The sequence below is a fragment of the Bufo bufo genome, chromosome 1 (assembly GCF_905171765.1).
Source record: "Bufo bufo chromosome 1, aBufBuf1.1, whole genome shotgun sequence".
In the NCBI taxonomy this organism is placed as follows: Eukaryota; Metazoa; Chordata; class Amphibia; order Anura; family Bufonidae; genus Bufo; species Bufo bufo.
The window spans coordinates 840,922,229-840,945,396 of NC_053389.1; the positions used below are offsets into that span (position 1 = coordinate 840,922,229).

At 50.2% G+C, this 23,168-nt stretch overlaps 1 protein-coding gene across 1 annotated transcript in view; it reads right to left on the reverse strand.

Annotated features, from left to right (window-relative positions):
- DLG4 (discs large MAGUK scaffold protein 4) overlaps positions 1-23,168 on the reverse strand; it is a 194,923-nt gene that overhangs the window by 116,823 nt on the left and 54,932 nt on the right. The window contains exon 3 of the mRNA XM_040415427.1: positions 2,739-2,903. Within this exon, the coding sequence (XP_040271361.1) occupies positions 2,739-2,903 (165 nt within the window). The remainder of the gene's footprint in view (positions 1-2,738; positions 2,904-23,168) is intronic.

Genomic DNA, 23,168 nt, shown 5'->3' on the forward strand with positions numbered 1-23,168 from the left:
CATATATAGACCCAGATACTCCGTATAGTGACCCTATAACAGTTCAAAACACCATATACCAGTCCTATACACCATATACTGACCCTATAACAGTTCAAAACACCATATACTGACCCTATAACAGTCCTATACACCATATACTGACCCTATAACAGTTCAAAACACCATATACTGACCCTATAACAGTCCTATACACCATATACTGACCCTATAACAGTCCTATACACCATATACTGACCCTATAACAGTCCTATACACCATATACTGACCCTATACCAGTCCTATACACCATACACTGACCCTATAACAGTCCTATACACCATATACTGACCCTATAACAGTCCTATACACCATATACTGACCCTATACCAGTCCTATACACCATACACTGACCCTATAACAGTCCTATACACCATATACTGACCCTATAACAGTCCTATACACCATATACTGACCCTATAACATCCTATACACCATATACTGACCCTATAACATCCTATACACCATATACTGACCCTATAACAGTCCTATACACCATATACTGACCCTATAACAGTCCTATACACCATATACTGATCCTATAACAGTCCTATACACCATATACTGACCCTATAACAGTCCTATACACCATATACTGACCCTATAACAGTCCTATACACCATATACTGACCCTATAACAGTCCTATACACCATATACTGACCCTATAACATCCTATACACCATATACTGACCCTATAACAGTCCTATACACCATATACTGATCCTATAACAGTCCTATACACCATATACTGACCCTATAACAGTCCTATACACCATATACTAACCCTATAACAGTCCTATACACCATATACTGACCCTATAACAGTCCTATACACCATATACTGATCCTATAACAGTCCTATACACCATATACTGACCCTATAACAGTCCTATACACCATATACTGACCCTATAACAGTCCTATACACCATATACTGACCCTATAACAGTCCTATACACCATATACTGACCCTATAACAGTCCTATACACCATATACTGATCCTATAACAGTCCTATACACCATATACTGACCCTATAACAGTCCTATACACCATATACTGACCCTATAACAGTCCTATACACCATATACTGACCCTATAACAGTCCTATACACCATATACTGACCCTATAACAGTCCTATACACCATATACTGACCCTATAACAGTCCTATACACCATATACGTACTGACCCTATAACAGTCCTATACACCATATACGTACTGACCCTATAACAGTCCTATACACCATATACTGACCCTATAACAGTCCTATACACCATATACTGACCCTATACACCATATACTGACCCTATAACAGTCCTATACACCATATACTGACCCTATAACAGTCCTATGCACCATATACTGACCCTATATCTGTATATACACCATATACTGACCCTATAACAGTCCTATACACCATATACTAACCCTATACCAGTCCTATACATCATATACTGACCCTATAACAGTCCTATACACCATATACTGACCCTATACCAGTCCTATACACCATATACTGACCCTATAACAGTCTATACACCATATACTGACCCTATAACATCCTATACACCATATACTGACCCTATACCAGTCCTATACACCATATACTGACCCTATAACAGTCCTATACACCATATACTGACCCTATAACAGTCCTATACACCATATACTGACCCTATAACAGTCCTATACACCATATACTGACCCTATAACAGTCCTATACACCATATACTGACCCTATAACAGTCCTATACACCATATACTGACCCTATAACAGTCCTATACACCATACACTGACCCTATAACAGTCCTATACACCATATACTGACCCTATAACAGTCCTATACACCATATACTGACCCTATAACAGTCCTATACACCATATACTGACCCTATAACAGTCCTATACACCATATACTGACCCTATAACAGTCCTATACACCATATACTGACCCTATAACAGTCCTATACACCATATACTGACCCTATAACAGTCCTATACACCATATACTGACCCTATAACAGTCCTATACACCATATACTGACCCTATAACAGTCCTATACACCATATACTGACCCTATAACAGTCCTATACACCATATACTGACCCTATAACAGTCCTATACACCATATACTGACCCTATAACAGCCCTATACACCATATACTAACCCTATAACAGTCCTATACACCATATACTGACCCTATAACAGTCCTATACACCATATACTGACCCTATAACAGTCCTATACACCATATACTGACCCTATAACAGTCCTATACACCATATACTAACCCTATAACAGTCCTATACACCACATACTGATCCTATAACAGTCCTATACACCATATACTGACCCTATATCTGTATATACACCTTATACTGACCCTATAACATCCTCTACACCTTATACTGACCCTTTAACAGTCCTATACACCATATACTGACCCTATACCAGTCTTATACACCATATACTGACCCTATAACAGTCCTATACACCATATACTGACCCTATAACAGTCCTATACACCATATACTGACCCTATAACAGTCCTATACACCATATACTAACCCTATAACATTCCTATACACCACATACTGACCTTTTAACAGTCCCACACTCCAGACAGGAATCCTATAACTATATTATACACCATATAATGAGAGGAAGTTACTGGGGTGATTCAGCCACTTACCTTCATTGGGGATATATGTGAGTGGGAGACATAACCATGAACATTCTCTATCTGTGACAGGTTTTTCTCGGACACGTGGACGAGCTCTGGTGCCTTCATAGGGTTGGCCAGGTGTGCCGGGCTGTGCTCCAGAGGAGGGGAATCATCATCTTGGTAACGATATTTCTGTAATTAAGCATGATAACATTAAAACAACATACAGTCAGCGCCATCATCCATGTGACATCCAGACTACAGTCAGCGCCATCATCCATGTAACATCCAGACTACAGTCAGCGCCGTCATCCATGTAACATCCAGACTACAGTCAGCGCCGTCATCCATGTAACATCCAGACTACAGTCAGCGCCGTCATCCATGTAACATCCAGACTACAGTCAGCGCCGTCATCCATGTAACATCCAGACTACAGTCAGCGCCGTCATCCATGTAACATCCAGACTACAGTCAGCGCCGTCATCCATGTAACATCCAGTCTACAGTCAGTGCCTGTAACGGACCGTTTCAGCAGACAAGGGGTTAAAATCCGTTTAGGCGATAAGCCCCTTTTCTGAGAGACAGGCACAGCTACTGCAGAACACCAAACTCCCGAACTGGATACAAAGTAGCACTCCAAACTGGAACCTCACGAATAGCTGCTAGCAGACGAACAGGGATCTTACACTTCTGGCAATCGGTCTTCTAACAGCATACAGCGAATCCCCCCAATAACGAGACAAGGCTCCGTGTTGAGGGTCAAGCAGTGGTCTGACTGTACTTCACGTACAGCCTCTTTTATTCATAAACCACAAACATAGTACTGCCCACAGGGGTTTGAAATACAACCAATCAGTAATTAACAACACATACAATGTAACTACAGCAACCAATCGTTCACACCCCCAGAGGACCAGAATGAAGACTGTGACATAGGACAGATACAACATATCCCCACAATGCATCATGGTCTCCTCCTCTCTGTCCCGGAGACAACCTGAGGAGCAATCCAATTATCTCTGAGGACAAAGGGAGATCGCCAATACACATGTGAGGACAACAGAACAGACATCACCATTTAAACACACAATGGGACAATGGCACAATAGAAACACACCCAGCATTTTCCTCCCAAGCTGACAAGTTACACTTATTATAAATTGTTACAACTTTGTGAGTTTACATTGGCCATACATATAACTAACATCAATTTAAACAGTATAACTTGGGGACAAACCTATCCAAAATTCACTTGAATAGGTTCAGGGGTTTAAAAGTTAGTATATGGCCCATAATCCAGGGGCAAGAGGCCAGCAGCCAGGCCTCTCCAAAACCCAGTGGCGAGGTTGGTTTCGCCACACATCTCCCCCCCCCCAGGGAAGACTAACCAGGTAACTGACCTCACGCCGGTCGGTACCTGAGTTAGTCTGGCAGCCCACCCACAACCCAATACTGGACCTGTTGCATTTGGTAGCCTGTCTCTGTCCAGTGAGTCCACCAAGGTTATGTTGGAAGCTGGTACTCCCGGTCTCTGTGTTGCTCACTGGCTTGGAGTCTGGTTGTTGGAGGGGGAGACCGACTGTCTCTACCCCCTGTGCTGTAAGTGCAGAGACCACGGTCCCATCTGCACTGTTGTGGGGCTTACTGTCTCCCCCTGGTGCGTTAAGCTGCCGCTGGGGAGAGGGGGTAACGAGCTCCTCTCCCATACATACTTCCAGCCGCTGGGGAGGGCGACCGACCATCTCCGCTCCCAATACAGTGTCCTGCTGCTGGGGAAAGGAGACTGGGCTCTCTATTCCCTGCTGGACACTCTGCCGCTGGGGAATGGAGACTGGGCTCCCAATTCCCAAAAAATCACTCTGCTGCTGGGGGGCAGGAACAACTACCTCTGCCCCCTGTAATTCAGCCTGCCGCTGGGGAGGGAGGACGCTGCTCTCCTCTCCCTGCATTTCACACTGCCTTCCTGGCATATCACTCTGCTGCTGGGGGGCAGGAACAACTACCTCTGCCCCCTGTAACTCAGCCTGCCGCTGGGGAGGGAGGACGCTGCTCTCCTCTCCCTGCATTTCACACTGCCTTCCCGGCATATCACTCTGCTGCTGGGGGGCAGGAACAACTACCTCTGCCCCCTGTAACTCAGCCTGCCGCTGGGGAGGGAGGACGCTGCTCTCCTCTCCCTGCATTTCACACTGCCTTCCCGGCATATCACTCTGCTGCTGGGGGGCAGGAACAACTACCTCTGCCCCCTGTAACTCAGCCTGCCGCTGGGGAGGGAGGACGCTGCTCTCCTCTCCCTGCATTTCACACTGCCTTCCCGGCATATCACTCTGCTGCTGGGGGGCAGGAACAACTACTTCTGCCCCCTGTACCTCAGCCTGCCGCTGGGGAGGGAGGACGCTGCTCTCCTCTCCCTGCACTTCACACTGCCTTCCCGGCATATCACTCTGCTGCTGAGGGGCAGGAACAACTACCTCTGCCCCCTGTAACTCAGTCTGCCGCTGGGGAGGGAGGGAGGGCGCTGCTCTCCTCTCCCTGCACTTCACACTGCCGCTGGGGAATGGAGACTGGGCTCCCAATTCCCTGCAGGACCGGTGGAGAGACCTCGGTCCCATCTCTACCGGCCACCTGGGGTCCTTCCCAGTAACACTCTACAATATCTGCCCAGCTGAATGGGTCTGGATCTGGGTCTGTCACTTTACCGTCCTGCTGAGCCTTCTCAATGGAGTGGAAGAGATCTCGATAGTACTGCTCCAGTTCCCACTCCAGGGTTGCTAGGTGAGCCAGGTCTTGCTCTACCTCATGGGGGTCATCCCACTCATGCCTAGCCTCCCTCTCATAGAAAATGTCCTGAAGTCTGGACTGTACAGGGCTACCGAAGTCAGGCTCTGCAAAGGACTCCCATAACAAGCCAGGACCATAAAATTCCTCTCCCTCTGGCTTGTCATGTTCGGCTGTCCAGGGTATATACTGTGCCATATACCACCAAAGCGCCTGGTAGGCATCCTCCAGCCATAGCTCCTGCCATACCCGGTGCTCTAGTTCCTTCACTCATTCCTCCAGGGGCTGCTCTCCCAGGAAGGGCATCCGCAGGGCCACTTGCTTCTGCAACCGCTGCTCTTCATTGGGGAGACTCTCACCCCGCTGGTATTGTAGATTATCCAGGGCCTGGTACCAGATGCCTTTCCTTAATGCATCCCGGCCATCCAGGTCCTCCTCCTCGTATAACACTGCTGGTTCCATCCTGGTGCTTCTAGGGTCGCTGTACTGGGACATGCGTTGCCCTTAAATTGTAGAATCCACAGAAATGGTGTCTCCTGTAGCTGTCCTTCTGGCTGTAGGAACGATCCCGCTGCTTGCCACCAATGTAACGGACCGTTTCAGCAGACAAGGGGTTAAAATCTGTTTAGGCGATAAGCCCCTTTTCTGAGAGACAGGCACAGCTACTGCAGACCACCAAACTCCCGAACTGGATACAAAATAGCACTCCAAACTGGAACCTCACGAATAGCTGCTAGCAGACGAACAGGGATCTTACACTTTTGGCAATCGGTCCTCTAACAGCATACAGTGAATCCCCCCAATAACGAGACAAGGCTCCGTGTTGAGGGTCAAGCAGTGGTCTGACTGTACTTCACGTACAGCCTCTTTTATTCATAAACCACAAACATAGTACTGCCCACAGGGGTTTGAAATACAACCAATCAGTAATTTACAACACATACAATGTAACTACAGCAACCAATCGTTCACACCCCCAGAGGACCAGAATGAAGACTGTGACATAGGACAGATACAACATATCCCCACAATGCATCATGGTCTCCTCCTCTCTGTCCCAGAGACAACCTGAGGAGCAATCCAATTATCTCTGAGGACAAAGGGAGATCGCCAATAAACATGTGAGGACAACAGAACAGACATCACCATTTAAACACACAATGGGACAATGGCACAATAGAAACACACCCAGCATTTCCTCCCAAGCTGACAAGTTACACTTATTATAAATTGTTACAACTTTGTGAGTTTACATTGGCCATACATATAAATAACATCAATTTAAACAGTATCACTTGGGGACAAACCTATCCAAAATTCACTTGAATAGGTTCAGGGGTTTAAAAGTTAGTATATGGCCCATAATCCAGGGGCAAGAGGCCAGCAGCCAGGCCTCTCCAAAACCCAGTGGCGAGGTTGGTTTCGCCACAGTGCCGTAATCCAGGTTACATCCAGACTACAGTTAGTGCCATCATCCATGTAACATCCAGACTACAGTCAGCGCCGTCATCCATGTAACATCCAGTCTACAGTCAGCGCCATCATCCATGTAACATCCAGACTACAGTCAGCGTCGTCATCCATGTAACATCCAGACTACAGTCAGAGCCATCATCCATGTAACATCCAGACTACAGTCAGCGTCGTCATCCATGTAACATCCAGACTACAGTCAGAGCCATCATCCATGTAACATCCAGACTACAGTCAGCGCCGTCATCCATGTAACATCCAGACTACAGTCAGCGCTGTCATCCATGTAACATCCAGACTACAGTCAGTGCCATCATCCATGTAACATCCAGACTACAGTCAGCGCCGTCATCCATGTAACATCCAGACTACAGTCAGCGTCGTTGTGGCGAAACCAACCTCGCCACTGCGTTTTGGAGGGGCCTGGTTGCCAGCCTCTTGCCCCAGGATTATGGGCCCTCTCATCAGCCATGCTTCCTTTGTTCACAAAGGACTTTTACTAACTTTTGAACCCCTGGTCTAATTCGTGCCATTTTGGGATATGTTAAATGTCTATGTTACTGTAAAGGGTGGGACATTGTATATTTGAGTAGTGATGTCTGTCCTATTGTCTCCACGTGTGTTTTGGCGATTTCCCTTTGTCCTGAGAGATAATGGACTTACTCCTCGGTTGTCTCCAGGACAGAAGACATTGTGTATTCTTCTGCCTGTGATAATTACATCAACCCATTGTGTAAGGTAATTGTATCACAGGCAGAGGGGAGGATTTTGTGTGGGAGTGTTTTACTGTATTGTACATGTTTATTGGTTGTTTTTACAAAACCCTGTGGGTGGTACTGATGTGCAATAATGTTATATAAGAGCAATAAACGCACAGCTCTGGGTGACCACTGCTTGACCCTCATCACAGTGCCTTGTCTCGTTCTTGGGGGGATTCACTGTATGCTGTTAGAGACTGATTGCTAGGAGTGTAAGCCGCTTGGGTGCGTTTCCTATTCGTCTGCTAGCAGCTATTCGTGAGGTAACGTTCGGAGTTTGGAGCATTCCCTTGTATGCCATTACAATTGGTGGCAAGCGGCAGGATCGTTCTCACAGCCCAGAAGGACAGCTACAGGAGACACCATTCCCTGGAATTACAATTTGAGGGCAACGCATGTCCCAGTACAGTGTCCCTGACAGCAGCAGGATGGAACCAGCAGTGGAGTACGATGAGGAAGACCTGGATGGTCGCTGTACTGGACATGCGTTGCCTTTAAATTGTAGAATCCAAAGAAATGGTGTCTCCTGTAGCTGTCCTTCTGGCTGTAGGAACGATCCCGCTGCTTGCCACCAATGTAACGGCACGTTTCAGCAGACAAGGGGTTAAAATCCGTTTAGGCGATAAGCCCCTTTCTGAGAGACAGGCACAGCTACTGCAGGATACACCAAACTCCCGAACTGGATACAAAATAGCACTCCAAACTGGAACCTCACGAATAGCTGCTAGCAGACGAACAGGAAAAGCATACAATCCTGGCAATCAGCCTCTAACAGCATACAGCGGATCCCCCCAATAACGAGACAAGGCTCCGTGTTGAGGGTCAAGCAGTGGTCTGACTGTACTTCACGTACAGCCTCTTTTATTCATAAACCACGAACATAGTACTGCCCACAGGGGTTTGAAATATAACCAATCAGTAATTTACAACACATACAATGTAACTACAGCAACCAATCATTCACGCCCCCAGAGGACCAGAATGAAGACTGTGACATAGGACAAATAAACAGCACTTAAGACACACAGACACAACACATCCCCACAATGCATCATGGTTTCCTCCTCTCTGCCCTCGAGACACCCGAGGCGTAATCCAATTATCTCTCAAGACAAAGAGAAGTCACCAATACACATGTGCAGACAACAGAACAGACATCACCATTTAAACACACAATGGGACAATGGCACAATAGAAACACACACAGCATTTTTCTCCCAAGCTGACAAGTTACACTTATTATAACTTGTTTACATTGGCCATACATATAACTTACATCAATTTAAACAGCATAACTTTGGGACAAACCTATCCAAAATTCACTTGAATAGGTTCAGGGGTTTAAAAGTTAGTATATGGCCCATAATCCAGGGGCAAGAGGCCAGCAGCCAGTCCTCTCCAAAACCCAGTGGCGAGGTTGGTTTTGCCACAGCCGGGATGCATTAAGGAAAGGCATCTGGTACCAGGCCCTGGATAATGTACAATACCAGCGAGGCGAGAGTCTCCCCAGTGAAGAGCAGCGGTTGCAGTAGCAAGTGGCCCTGCAGATTCCCTTCCTGGGAGAGCAGCCCCTGGAGGAATGGGTGAAGGAACTAGAGCACCGGGTATGGCAGGAGCTATGGCTGGAGGATGCCTACCAGGCGCTCTGGTGGTATATGGCACAGTATATACCCTGGACAGCCGAACATGACAAGCCAGAGGGAGAGGAGTTTGATGGTCCTGGCTTGTTATGGGAGTCCTTTGCAGAGCCTGATTTCGGGAGCCCTGCACAGTCCAGACTTCAGGACATTTTCTATGAGAGGGAGGCTAGGCAGGATTGGGATGACCCCCATGAGGTAGAGAAAGACCTGGCTCACCAAGCAACCCTGGAGTGGGAACTGGAGCAGGACTACCGAGATCTCTTCCACTCCATTGGGAAGGCTCAGCAGGACAGCAAGAAGTCAGACCCAGGTCCAGAGCCCTTCAGCTGGGCAGATATTGTGGATGTTTACTGGGAAGAACCCCAGGTGGCCGGTGGAGATGGGACCGAGGTCTCTCCACTGGTCCTGCAGGGAATTGGGAGCCCAGTCTCCATTCCCCAGCAGCAGGCTGAGTTACAGGGGGCAGAGACAGTCGGTCCTGTCCCCCAGGGGCAGAGTGTCCTACAGGGAATAGAGAGCCCAGTCTCCATTCACCAGCAACAGGACACTGTATTTGGAGCGGAGACAGTCGGTCTCCCTCCCCAGAGGCTGGAAGTATGTATGGGAGAGGAGCTTGTTACCCCCTCTCCCTATTGGCAGTGTGAATTGCAGAGAATTGGGAGCCCAGTCTCCATTCCCCAGCGGCCGTGTGATTTACAGGGAATTGGGAGCACAGTCTCCATTCCGGAGCGGCTGTGTGATTTACAGGGAATTGGGAGCCCAGTCTCCATTTCCCAGCGGCAGCTTAACGCACCAGGGGGAGACAGTAAGCCCCACAACCGTTCAGATGGGACCGTCGTCTCTGCATTCACAGCACAGGGGGTAGGGACAGTCGGTCCTGTCCCCCAGCAACAGGGCTGTTTAGCCAAAGGGGAGACAGTAGGTCTCCTCCCACAGCAGCATGGTGGTCTATCTAAAGGGGAGACAGTCGGTCTCCCCCTCTAACAACCAGGCTCCAACCAGGCTTCTTCCGTGGTAGTGCTGGCACCAGGGCAGAGTACCGCTGATCCCTGCCCACAAAGCAACCTCCACTCTAAGCCAGGGAGCAACACAGAGACCGGGAGTACCAGTTACCAACATAACCTTGGTGGACTCACTGGACAGAGACAGGCTACCAAATTCAACAGGTCTAGTATTTGGTTGTGGGTGGACTGCCAGACTAACTCAGATACCGACCGGCGTGAGGTCAGGTATCTGGTTAGTCTTCCATGGGAGGGGGAGATGTGTGGCGAAACCAACCTCGCCACTGGGTTTTGGAGGGGCCTGTTTGCCAGCCTCTTGCCCCAGGATTATGGGCCCTCTCATCAGCCCATGCTAAACTTTTGAACCCCTGGTCTAATTCGTGCCATTTTGGGATATGTTAAATGTCTATGTGTACTGTAAAGGGTGGGACATTGTATATTTGAGTAGTGATGTCTGTCCTATTGTCTCCACGTGTGTATTGGTGATTTCCCTTTGTCCTGAGAGATAATGGACTTACTCCTCGGTTGTCTCCAGGACAGAAGACATTGTGTATTCTTCTGCCTGTGATAATTACATCAACCCATTGTGTAAGGTAATTGCATCACAGGCAGAGGGGAGGATTTTGTGTGGGAGTGTTTTACTGTATTGTACGTGTTTATTGGTTGTTTTTACAAAACCCTGTGGGTGGTACTGATGTGTAACAATGTTATATAAGATCAATAAACACACAGCTATGGCTGACCACTGCTTGACCCTCAACACCGAACCTCGTCTCGTTCTTGGTGGGATTCACTGTATGCTGTTAGAGACTGATTGCTAGAAGTGTAAGCCGCTTGGGTGCGTTTCCTTTTCGTCTGCTAGCAGCTATTCGTGAGGTTCCGTTCGGGAGTTTGGAGCATTCCCTTGTATGCCGTTACAGTCGTCATCCATGTAACATCCAGACTACAGTCAGCGTCGTCATCCATGTAACATCCAGACTACAGTCAGCGCTGTCATCCATGTAACATCCAGACTACAGTCAGCGTCATCATCCATGTAACATCCAGACTACAGTCAGCGTCATCATCCATGTAACATCCAGACTACAGTCAGCGCCATCATCCATGTAACATCCAAACTACAGTCAGCGCCGTCATCCATGTAACATCCAGACTACAGTCAGCGCCGTCATCCATGTAACATCCAGACTACAGTCAGCGCCGTCATCCATGTAACATCCAGACTACAGTCAGCGCCGTCATCCATGTAACATCCAGACTACAGTCAGCGCCATCATCCATGTAACATCCAGACTACAGTCAGCACCATCATCCATGTAACATCCAGACTACAGTCAGCGCCGTCATCCATGTAGCATCCAGACTACAGTCAGCGCCATCATCCATGTGACATCCAGACTACAGTCAGCGCCATCATCCATGTGACATCCAGACTACAGTCAGCGCCATCATCCATGTAACATCCAGACTACAGTCACCGCCGTCATCCATGTAACATCCAGACTACAGTCAGCGCCATCATCCATGTGACATCCAGACTACAGTCAGCGCCGTCATCCACGTGACATCCAGACTACAGTCAGCGCCGTCATCCACGTGACATCCAGACTACAGTCAGCGTCGTCATCCATGTAACATCCAGACTACAGTCAGCGCCGTCATCCATGTGACATCCAGACTACAGTCAGCGCCGTCATCCATGTGACATCCAGACTACAGTCAGCGCCATCATCCATGTAACATCCAGACTACAGTCAGCGCCATCATCCATGTAACATCCAGACTACAGTCAGCGCCATCATCCATGTGACATCCAGACTACAGTCAGCGTCGTCATCCATGTAACATCCAGACTACAGTCAGCGCCGTCATCCATGTAACATCCAGACTACAGTCACCGCCGTCATACATGTAACATCCAGACTACAGTCAGCGTCGTCATCCATGTAACATCCAGACTACAGTCAGCGTCGTCATCCATGTAACATCCAGACTACAGTCAGCGCCGTCATCCATGTAACATCCAGACTACAGTCAGCGCCATCATCCATGTGACATCCAGACTACAGTCAGCGCCATCATCCATGTGACATCCAGACTACAGTCAGCGCCATCATCCATGTGACATCCAGACTACAGTCAGCGCCGTCATCCATGTGACATCCAGACTACAGTCAGCGCCGTCATCCATGTGACATCCAGACTACAGTCAGCGCCATCATCCATGTAACATCCAGACTACAGTCAGCGCCATCATCCATGTAACATCCAGACTACAGTCAGCCCCGTCATCCATTAGGTTACATCTATACACATGTGGTTTCCCATGAATAACTCGTGTCCTTTGTACGGCCTCTGCCGTGGTTGCTTCCATCATCTTACTAGCAGGACGTGAAGGCTCCAAACATGAGCAGCTTCATGTCTACAGCAGTAGAATGACTGGATACGGTGTAATAAGAGGATCGTCCAGCAGGGGGCGGGAGCACAACGTATAATGTACAATCCAAGCAGGAAATGATCCAGCAGCGGTGGGTATGCCATACCTCACAACTTTTTGGATGTTCACAGAGGGACACTTATGGTTTATTGTGTTAAAGATCAATTTTTCTTGCATATTTATACACTTCAATAGTTTTCTCTTACAAAATAATGCAAAATTGATCTGAATATAGAAATTTCTAAAATTCTAATTGTATCAAATAATGAAATAATACACAAGGCGGGCTCTAATATACAGAGATCAATATTGTAAATGTAATAATGAGAATCTATCCCTTAAATGAAAAAGAGGGACATTTATGGAGCAAAGAGGGACTGGGTCAAATAGAGGGACACTTGGGAGGTGTGGTATGGGCTCCCTGCACCCACAGAACCAAGGGCCTAGTTGCGGGGTCACAGCAAAACCAAAACACTGTGGTCCTCAGTGCTGACAGTGCAGCCAGTGGTGGCGCAGGTGGTGGCTGCAGCCAGTGGTGGGGCGGGTGGTGGCTGCAGCCAGTGGTGGGGCGGGTGGTGGCTGCAGCCAGTGGTGGCGCGGGTGGTGGCTGCAGCCAGTGGTGGCGCGTGTGGTGGCGCGTGTGGTGGCTGCAGCCAGTGGTGGGGCGGGTGGTGGCTGCAGCCAGTGGTGGGGCGGGTGGTGGCTGCAGCCAGTGGTGGCACGTGTGGTGGCTGCAGCCAGTGGTGGGGCGGGTGGTGGCTGCAGCCAGTGGTGGCACGTGTGGTGGCTGCAGCCAGTGGTGGCGCGTGTGGTGGCTGCAGCCAGTGGTGGGGCGGGTGGTGGCTGCAGCCAGTGGTGGGGCGGGTTTTGGCTGCAGCCAGTGGTGGGACGGGTGCTGGCTGCAGCCAGTGGTGGGACGGGTGGTGGCTGCAGCCAGTGGTGGGGGGGATAGTGGCTGCAGCCAGTGGTGGGGCGGGTTTTGGCTGCAGCCAGTGGTGGGGCGGGTGGTGGCTGCAGCCAGTGGTGGGTCGGGTGGTGGCTGCAGCCAGTGGTGGGACGGGTGGTGGCTGCAGCCAGTGATTTGTGATGCAGCAGGGACCCGGCGCTCTCAGAACTGTAGCAGGGATCAGTGACAGGGGCATCAGTTCTGTTGTTTTTAAAGCATGCGTATCCCCTGTGCTGGAGTACCCCTTTAAATATCAGCACAGATAGAATCTGATTATAGACATTTTAAGGTGCAAATTTCACCAAATAATTAAAAATATATAAGGTGAGGTGTAATATACAGAGAGGAACCGGGCAGACGGTGCGCGGAGCAGAGGAGTCAATCCCACATACATGGATGACGAATCAATCCCACATACAAAGCTCATCTATCAATCCTAGGTAAATCAATTCCCAATAAAAGTCTGATAAATCAATCCCAGATATAGGGTTTATACACTCACCTAAAGAATTATTAGTGCCCCCATACTAATACGGTGTCGGACCCCCTTTTGCATTCAGAACTGCCTTAATTCTACGTGGCATTGATTCCACAAGGTGCTGATAGCATTCTTTAGAAATGTTGGCCCATATTGATAGGATAGCATCTTGCAGTTGAGGGAGATTTGAGGGATGCACATCCAGGGCACGAAGCTCCCGTTCCACCACATCCCAAAGATGCTCTATTGGGTTGAGATCTGGTGACTGTGGGGCCATTTTAGTGCAGTGAACTCATTGACATGTTCAAGAAACCAATGTGAGATGATTGGAGCTTTGTGACATGGTGCATTATCCTGCTGGAAGTAGCCACCAGAGGATGGATACATGTTCTCATTCTGTTTACCCCAAATTCGGACTCTACCATTTGAATGTCTCAACAGAAATCGAGACTCATCAGACCCGGCAACATTTTTCCAGTCTTCAACAGTCCAATGTTGGTGAGCTCGTGCAGATTGTAGCCTCTTTTCCCTATTTGTAGTGGAGATGAGTGGTACCCGGTGGGGTCTTCTGCTGTTGTAGCCCATCCGCCTCAAGGTTGTGCGTGTTGTGGCTTCACAAATGCTTTGCTGCAGACCTCGGTTGTAACGAGTGGTTATTTCAGCCAACGTTGCTCTTCTATCAGCTTGAATCAGTCGGCCCATTCTCCTCTGACCTCTAGCATCTACAAGGCATTTTCGCCCACAGGACGGCCGCATACTGGATGTTTTTCCCTTTTCACACCATTCTTTGTAAACCCTAGAAATGGTTGTGCGTGAAAATCCTAGTAACTGAGCAGATTGTGAAATACTCAGACCGGCCCGTCTGGCACCAACAACCATGCCACGCTCAAAATGGCTTAAATCACCTTTCTTTCCCATTCTGACATTCCGTTTGGAGTTCAGGAGATTGTCCTGACCAGGAGCCCCCCCTAAATGCATCGAAGCAACTGCCATGTGATTGGTTGACTAGAGAATTAATGAGAAATAGAACAGGTGTTCCTAATAATTCTTTAGGTGAGTGTACATCAATCCCAGATATAGGGTTTATACATCAATCCCAGATATAGGGTTTATACATCAATCCCAGATATAGGGTTTATACATCAATCCCAGATATAGGGTTTATACATCAATCCCAGATATAGGGTTTATACATCAATCCCAGATATAGGGTTTATACATCAATCCCATATATAGGGTTTATACATCAATCCCAGATATAGGGTTTATACATCAATCCCAGATATAGGGTTTATACATCAATCCCAGATATAGGGTTTATACATCAATCCCAGATATAGGGTTTATACATCAATCCTAGACACAGTGCTGATAAATCAATACCCAATAAAAGTCTGATAAATCAATCCCAGATATAGGGTTTATACATCAATCCCAGATACAGGGCTGATAAATTGATACCCAATACAAGGATGATAAATCAATAACAGATACAGGGCTGGTAAATCAATACTAGATAAATAGATGATATATCAATCCCAGACGAATGGCTGATAAATCAATAACAGATACAGGGCTGGTAAATCAATACTAGATGAATAGATGATATATCAATCCCAGACACATGGCTGATAAATCAATAACAGATACAGAGCTGATTATTCAATTCCAGATACAGGATTAGCCGTGAATTGTTGGATCGGTTGGACTGCAATCTTAAAGGGGTTGTCCCATCTTGCCATTTCCATGATGAGAAGAGACTAGGCTCAGACCCCAGCTGACCAGGCGTACGGAAACTGCTGAGCGGGCAGAAGTAACATCAGAGCTTGCTGTGCTACACTGTTTGCGTAGCTCCTATTCACTGCAACAGGAGTTATGGAAAACAGCGCAGCGCCAGTCCGCTCGCCGATTTGCGTAGGGCTACTTTTACATCAGCTTTTTCCTTTCTGCTATTCAGATCTGTCATATGATCTCAATACCAGAGCAAAACGCTTCAGTTTTGTCCCAATTGTTTGTCAATAGGGACAAAACTGAACGGAACGGAGCGCACCAGAATGCGTTCCGACTGATTGCGTTCCCATGCCGGACACAAAAACACTGCAGGCAGCGATTTTAAGTGCGTTCATGGGATGGGATGTAGAGCAAGACGGATCCAAGTGCCATATCAGTTTTCTTGGATACAAAATAAAATGGATCCGGAAAGCGTTTTTGCTGATCCATGACGGATCCAGCAAAAACACAGATGTAAAAGTAGCCTAAGTCCAGCCACCCGAGGTCGCCGTTTAGTGAGGAGATAAGGACCTAAAGGGCTCCATACACCTTAGACTACACAGCTGGAGGGGTCTGGAGGGAGGACAGAGGGGCCTAGAGGACACAGGGGTCTGGAGGGAGGACACAGGGGTCTGGAGGGAGGACACAGGGGTCTGGAGGGAGGACACAGGGGTCTGGAGGGAGGACACAGGGGTCTGGAGGGAGGACACAGGGGTCTGGAGGGAGGACACAGGGGTCTGGAGGGAGGACACAGGGGTCTGGAGGGAGGACAGAGGGGCCTAGAGGACACAGGGGTCTGGAGGGAGGACACAGGGGTCTGGAGGGAGGACACAGGGGTCTGGAGGGAGGACACAGGGGTCTGGAGGGAGGACACAGGGGTCTGGAGGGAGGACACAGGGGTCTGGAGGGAGGACACAGGGGTCTGGAGGGAGGACACAGGGGTCTGGAGGGAGGACAGAGGGGCCTAGAGGACACAGGGGTCTGGAGGGAGGACACAGGGGTCTGGAGGGAGGACACAGGGGTCTGGAGGGAGGACACAGGGGTCTGGAGGGAGGACACAGGGGTCTGGAGGGAGGACACAGGGGTCTGGAGGGAGGACACAGGGGTCTGGAGGAGGACACAGGGGTCTGGAGGGAGGACAGAGGGGTCTGGAGGGAGGACACAGGGGTCTGGAGGGAGGACAGAGGGGTCTGGAGGGAGGACACAGGGGTCTGGAGGAGGACACAGGGGTCTGGAGGGAGGACACAGGGGTCTGGAGGGAGGACACAGGGGTCTGGAGGGAGGACACAGGGGTCTGGAGGGAGGACACAGGGGTCTGGAGGGAGGACACAGGGGTCTGGAGGGAGGACACAGGGGTCTGGAGGGAGGACACAGGGGTCTGGAGGGAGGACACAGGGGTCTGGAGGGAGGACAGAGGGGTCTGGAGGGAGGACAGAGGGGTCTGGAGGAGGACAGAGGGGTCTGGAGGAGGACAGATGGGTCTGGAGGGAGGACAGAGGGGTCTGGAGGGAGGACAGAGGGGTCTGGAGGAGGACACAGGGGTCTGGAGGGAGGACAGAGGGGCCTAGAGGACACAGGGGTCTGGAGGGAGGACACAGGGGTCTGGAGGGAGGACACAGGGGTCTGGAGGGAGGACACAGGGGTCTGGAGGGAGGACACAGGGGTCTGGAGGGAGGACACAGGGGTCTGGAGGGAGGACACAGGGGTCTGGAGGGAGGACACAGGGGTCTGGAGGGAGGACACAGGGGTCTGGAGGGAGGACACAGGGGTCTGGAGGGAGGACACAGGGGTCTGGAGGGAGGACAGAGGGGTCTGGAGGGAGGACAGAGGGGTCTGGAGGGAGGACAGAGGGGTCTGGAGGGAGGACAGAGGGGTCTGGAGGAGGACAGATGGGTCTGGAGGGAGGACAGAGGGGTCTGGAGGAGGACAGAGGGGTCTGGAGGGAGGACAGAGGGGTCTGGAGGGAGGACAGAGGGGTCTGGAGAGAGGACAGAGGGGTCTGGAGGGAGGACAGAGGGGTCTGGAGGGAGGACAGAGGGGTCTGGAGGGAGGACAGAGGGGTCTGGAGGGAGGACAGAGGGGTCTGGAGGGAGGACAGAGGGGTCTGGAGGGAGGACAGAGGGGTCTGGAGGGAGGACAGAGGGGTCTGGAGGGAGGACAGAGGGGTCTGGAGGGAGGACACAGGGGTCTGGAGGGAGGACAGAGGGGTCTGGAGGGAGGACAGAGGGGTCTGGAGGGAGGACAGAGGGGTCTGGAGGGAGGACAGAGGGGTCTGGAGGGAGGACAGAGGGGTCTGGAGGGAGGACAGAGGGGTCTGGAGGGAGGACAGAGGGGTCTGGAGGGAGGACAGAGGGGTCTGGAGGGAGGACACAGGGGTCTGGAGGGAGGACAGAGGGGCCTAGAGGACACAGGGGTCTGGAGGGAGGACACAGGGGTCTGGAGGGAGGACACAGGGGTCTGGAGGGAGGACACAGGGGTCTGGAGGGAGGACACAGGGGTCTGGAGGGAGGACACAGGGGTCTGGAGGGAGGACACAGGGGTCTGGAGGGAGGACACAGGGGTCTGGAGGGAGGACACAGGGGTCTGGAGGGAGGACACAGGGGTCTGGAGGGAGGACACAGGGGTCTGGAGGGAGGACACAGGGGTCTGGAGGGAGGACACAGGGGTCTGGAGGGAGGACACAGGGGTCTGGAGGGAGGACACAGGGGTCTGGAGGGAGGACACAGGGGTCTGGAGGGAGGACACAGGGGTCTGGAGGGAGGACACAGGGGTCTGGAGGGAGGACACAGGGGTCTGGAGGGAGGACACAGGGGTCTGGAGGGAGGACAGAGGAGTCTGGAGGGAGGACACAGGGGTCTGGAGGGAGGACACAGGGGTCTGGAGGGAGGACACAGGGGTCTGGAGGGAGGACACAGGGGTCTGGAGGGAGGACACAGGGGTCTGGAGGGAGGACACAGGGGTCTGGAGGGAGGACACAGCGGTCTGGAGGGAGGACACAGGGGTCTGGAGGGAGGACAGAGGGGTCTGGAGGGAGGACAGAGAGGGGTCTGGAGGGAGGACAGAGAGGGGTCTGGAGGGAGGACAGAGGGGTCTGGAGGGAGGACACAGGGGTCTGGAGGGAGGACACAGGGGTCTGGAGGAGGACACAGGGGTCTGGAGGGAGGACAGAGGGGTCTGGAGGAGGACAGAGTGGTCTGGAGGGAGGACAGAGGGGTCTGGAGGAGGACAGAGGGGTCTGGAGGAGGACAGAGGGGTCTGGAGGAGGACAGAGGGGTCTGGAGGGAGGACAGAGGGGTCTGGAGGAGGACAGAAGGGTCTGGAAAGGACAGGAGACATGAGAGGACAGAGGCGGCTTTCTCTACAGCACTCTTCATTATAGCATCAATGAGGACCCTTATCTCCAACCAGTGAGTGTCCCTGGAGCACCCAACACATCCAGACACTACCTGTTGATCTCAGCGTGACTCTGCCATGCCTCCTTTCTTGCATTATAACCATCCAGCCAGAGCTGTGCTGACAACCTGTCGTCTATGGTTTACATGGCTGTAGCAATCGGATTAACCCTAACTGACACTGGCTGAACCTGACAACAAATATTCGCATGCATGTCCAGCTACAGGCAAATAGGCATTATAACACCTCAGGTTCTGGAGAGGCTGGAGATGACTTCCACTGCTTGTTTCAGAACTGCATTGATCTGCAGAGCAGGTTGTCAGTGCAATGGGTAGTTTTAACCATTTACCGCCATGGTGGTGATGAGACATTATCTTGGGAGATAGAAGGACTGGACATTAAGGTGTTTGCCGCATGGTCCAAGGGCAGGCTTGTATTAAGCTTGACTTACAACTGCTCCTCCAGCATTGGATGTCCTACAGCTGCTGGCATTACCTTCGTGGTGGAAGTGACATGGCGGATGGAGCAGACCTTCTGGACAAGCAATGGTGGACAGGAGGTATCACTGAGGACAGTGCAGTAATGTCTGGCTGCTGGAGCTGTCTGGATTTTGTCATTTATTTTAATATATGAGAACCTGAGGATGTTTTCTAGAACTTTCCTGAAACTTGCTGGTTGCCAGGGTAATGAGGGAGTATTCAGCTTGGAGATGCTAGCTAATAATATATAACAAGAGGAGGAGTGAGAAAGAGCCGAGACAGCAGCCGGCAGAGCTTCCTCCACTCTCTGCTTGGACCATGCAATAACCACAGAGCTGACATCTGACATGACAGCCTGAATCAATAGCTCATCCCAAAGCGCAGACTGGACCGAGCAGAGGACACGTATCGTCTTGTCCATCTCTGCCTATATATCATAGTTCTAGTTCAGAAAGAAATTCTAATAATGGTCCTTTATAAACATATCCAAGATGTAAAAGACATCTCATGAGAACTACCATCATCTCAACAAAATCATGGTAATCGCACAGCAACCACCATCATTTCCAGCACTACATGTATATCTCACAACCACCACCATCATCATCTCCAGCACTTCATGACCTTCTCACAACAACCACCATCACGGCAACAATAATATAAACATATCATTACAATCACCATGATCTCCAACACATCACAAACATCTCATGACAACTACCATAATCTCCAGCACATCATGACATTCTCATGAAAACTACCAGCGTTTCCACATCATGGACATCTCTTGACAGCCACCATTATCTCAACAACATTATGAACATGTCCTGACAACAACCATCATGAGCTCCATGGTAATCTACTGACAGTAATGAACACCTGGTCATAAAGGGCGTCTCCTAATCATCAGGAATATCTAATAATCTCCACTTGCTCTCCATAAACCCTCACACTTATGGAACCTCCTGGGTTCCATAGACACCTCCTAGCCTCCATGAACATCCTCCTGAGTTCCATAAACATCCTTCTAGCCTTTATAAACATCCTCCTGACCCCCATGAACACCTCCTAACCTCAATGAACACCTCTTGACTTCAATGAACACCTCTTGACCTCAATAAACATCCTCCTGGTCCCCATGAAAAGATTAGATCTCCAAACACCTGGCAGAGCCAGAAGTCCATCAGCTGAGGTTCCAAGGGAATGCAACTCAGAAAGATGTGCATTTTCAGTTATGTACAATTTATGGGAAGATTTGGCCCTCCACCCACATGACAATGTTTTTTAAGGACCGGCATATGTCTCCCTAAGGAATTAACATCAGTGGAAGGCCTGAAAGGTCATTAATAGTTGATTTAACAGAATTTGAGGCATTTCCAGCATCCTTCTGGTATTGTTGGTGGCATATCTGGACAGAATCAGTCTCCCGATTGGCACCTAACCACATAGTCCATGGAGAAGCCATTTTCTCAGCTATGCTGCCATGCCACTGCAGAGGGTCTGCTCCTCAATAACCGGCAGAGCGGTGAACCATTTAATTTGCCTGTCTTTCAGTAAATAGAAGATCTGATGTGAGAAGAGGGACCAAGCAAGCATGTGTGTCCACCAGCACTCAGCTTAGTAAGTGGACAAGCACATTGCTATACACTGTGAACACTAGTTGGCGCTGTACTATGTAAGTAAATGTCAGGAACAGGCACTGGAAGTATGAAGATGGCAATTGTTATTGGGGGGATTCACTGTATGCTGTTAGAAGACCGATTGCCAGGATTGTATGCTTTTCCTGTTCGTCTGCTAGCAGCTATTCGTGAGGTTCCAGTTTGGAGTGCTACTTTGTATCCAGTTCGGGACATTGGTGTTCTGCAGTAGCTGTGCCTGTCTCTCAGAAAGGGGCTTATCGCCTGAACGGATTTTAACCCCTTGTCTGCGGAAACGTGCCGTTACATTGGTGGCAAGCAGCGGGATCGTTCCTACAGCCAGAAGGACAGCTACAAAGAAACATCATTCCCTGGAATTACAATTTGAGGGCAACGCATGTCCCAGTACAGCGACCCTGACAGCACCAGAATGGAAACAGCAGTGGAGTACGATGAAGGTGTCATGGATGACCGAGATGCAGTCCGCAAAGGCATCTGGTACCAGGTACTGGGTATTGTGAAGTATATGCAGGACGAGAGACTCCCCACGGAAGACCAGCGGTTGCAGAAGCGAGTAGCCCTGCGGATGCCCTTCCTGGGAGAGCAGCCCCGGGAGGAATGGGTAAAGGAATTGGAACTCCTAGCATGGCGGGAGCTGTGGCTGGAAGATGCCTACCAGGCGCTCTGGTGGTATGGGGCACAGTACCTACCCAGGACAGCTGAGCATGACAAGCCGGAGGGAGAGGAGTTTGATGGTCCTGGCTTGTTATGGGAGACCTTTTCAGAGCTGGAGTTTGGGAGCCCTACACAAGCCCGGTTCCATGATCTCTTGGAATGGAGGGAGAGCAGGTATGACTGGGACGACACTCATGAGATTGAGCAGGACCTGGTCCACCTGGTGACCCGGGAGATGGAGCTGGAACAGGGCTACCAGCAGCTGTTCCACGCCAGTGAGAAGGCTCAGCAGGACAGTAAGGTGACAGACCCAGTCTCCATTCCCCAGCGGCAGTGTGAATTGCAGAGAATTGGGAGCCCAGTCTCCATTCCCCAGCAGCAGTGTGAAGTGCAGGGAGAGGAGAGCAGCGTCCTCCCTCCCCAGCGGCAGGCTGAGTTACAGGGGGCAGAGGTAGTTGTTCCTGACCCCCAGCAGCAGCATGATTTTTTGGGAATTGGGAGCCCAGTCTCCAGTCCCCAGCGGCAGGCGGAGTTACAGGGGGCAGAGACAGTCGGTCCTGTCCCCCAGTGGCAGAGTGTCTAGCAGGGAATAGAGAGCCCAGTCTCCTTTCCCCAGCAGCAGGACACTGTATTGGGAGCGGAGACGGTCGGTCGCCCTCCCCAGCGGCTGGAAGTATGTACCCTGTTCGTCTGCTAGCAGCTATTCGTGAGGTTCCAGTTTGGAGTGCTACTTTGTATCCAGTTCGGGAGTTAGGTGTTCTGCAAGTAGCTGTGCCTGTCTCTCAGAAAGGGGCTTATCGCCTAAACGGATTTTAACCCCTTGTCTGCTGAAACGGTCCGTTACAGCAATGATTACTCATTTTGATGATTTATACCAATCCATCCATGTGGTAGTTAAATGGTAGGAGAACCCCTACAAGAGTACAAATCTCAAAGTAGAACAGTCTAAAATACTGGGGAGATTTAAAGGGTCATTGGATACAGCAAGG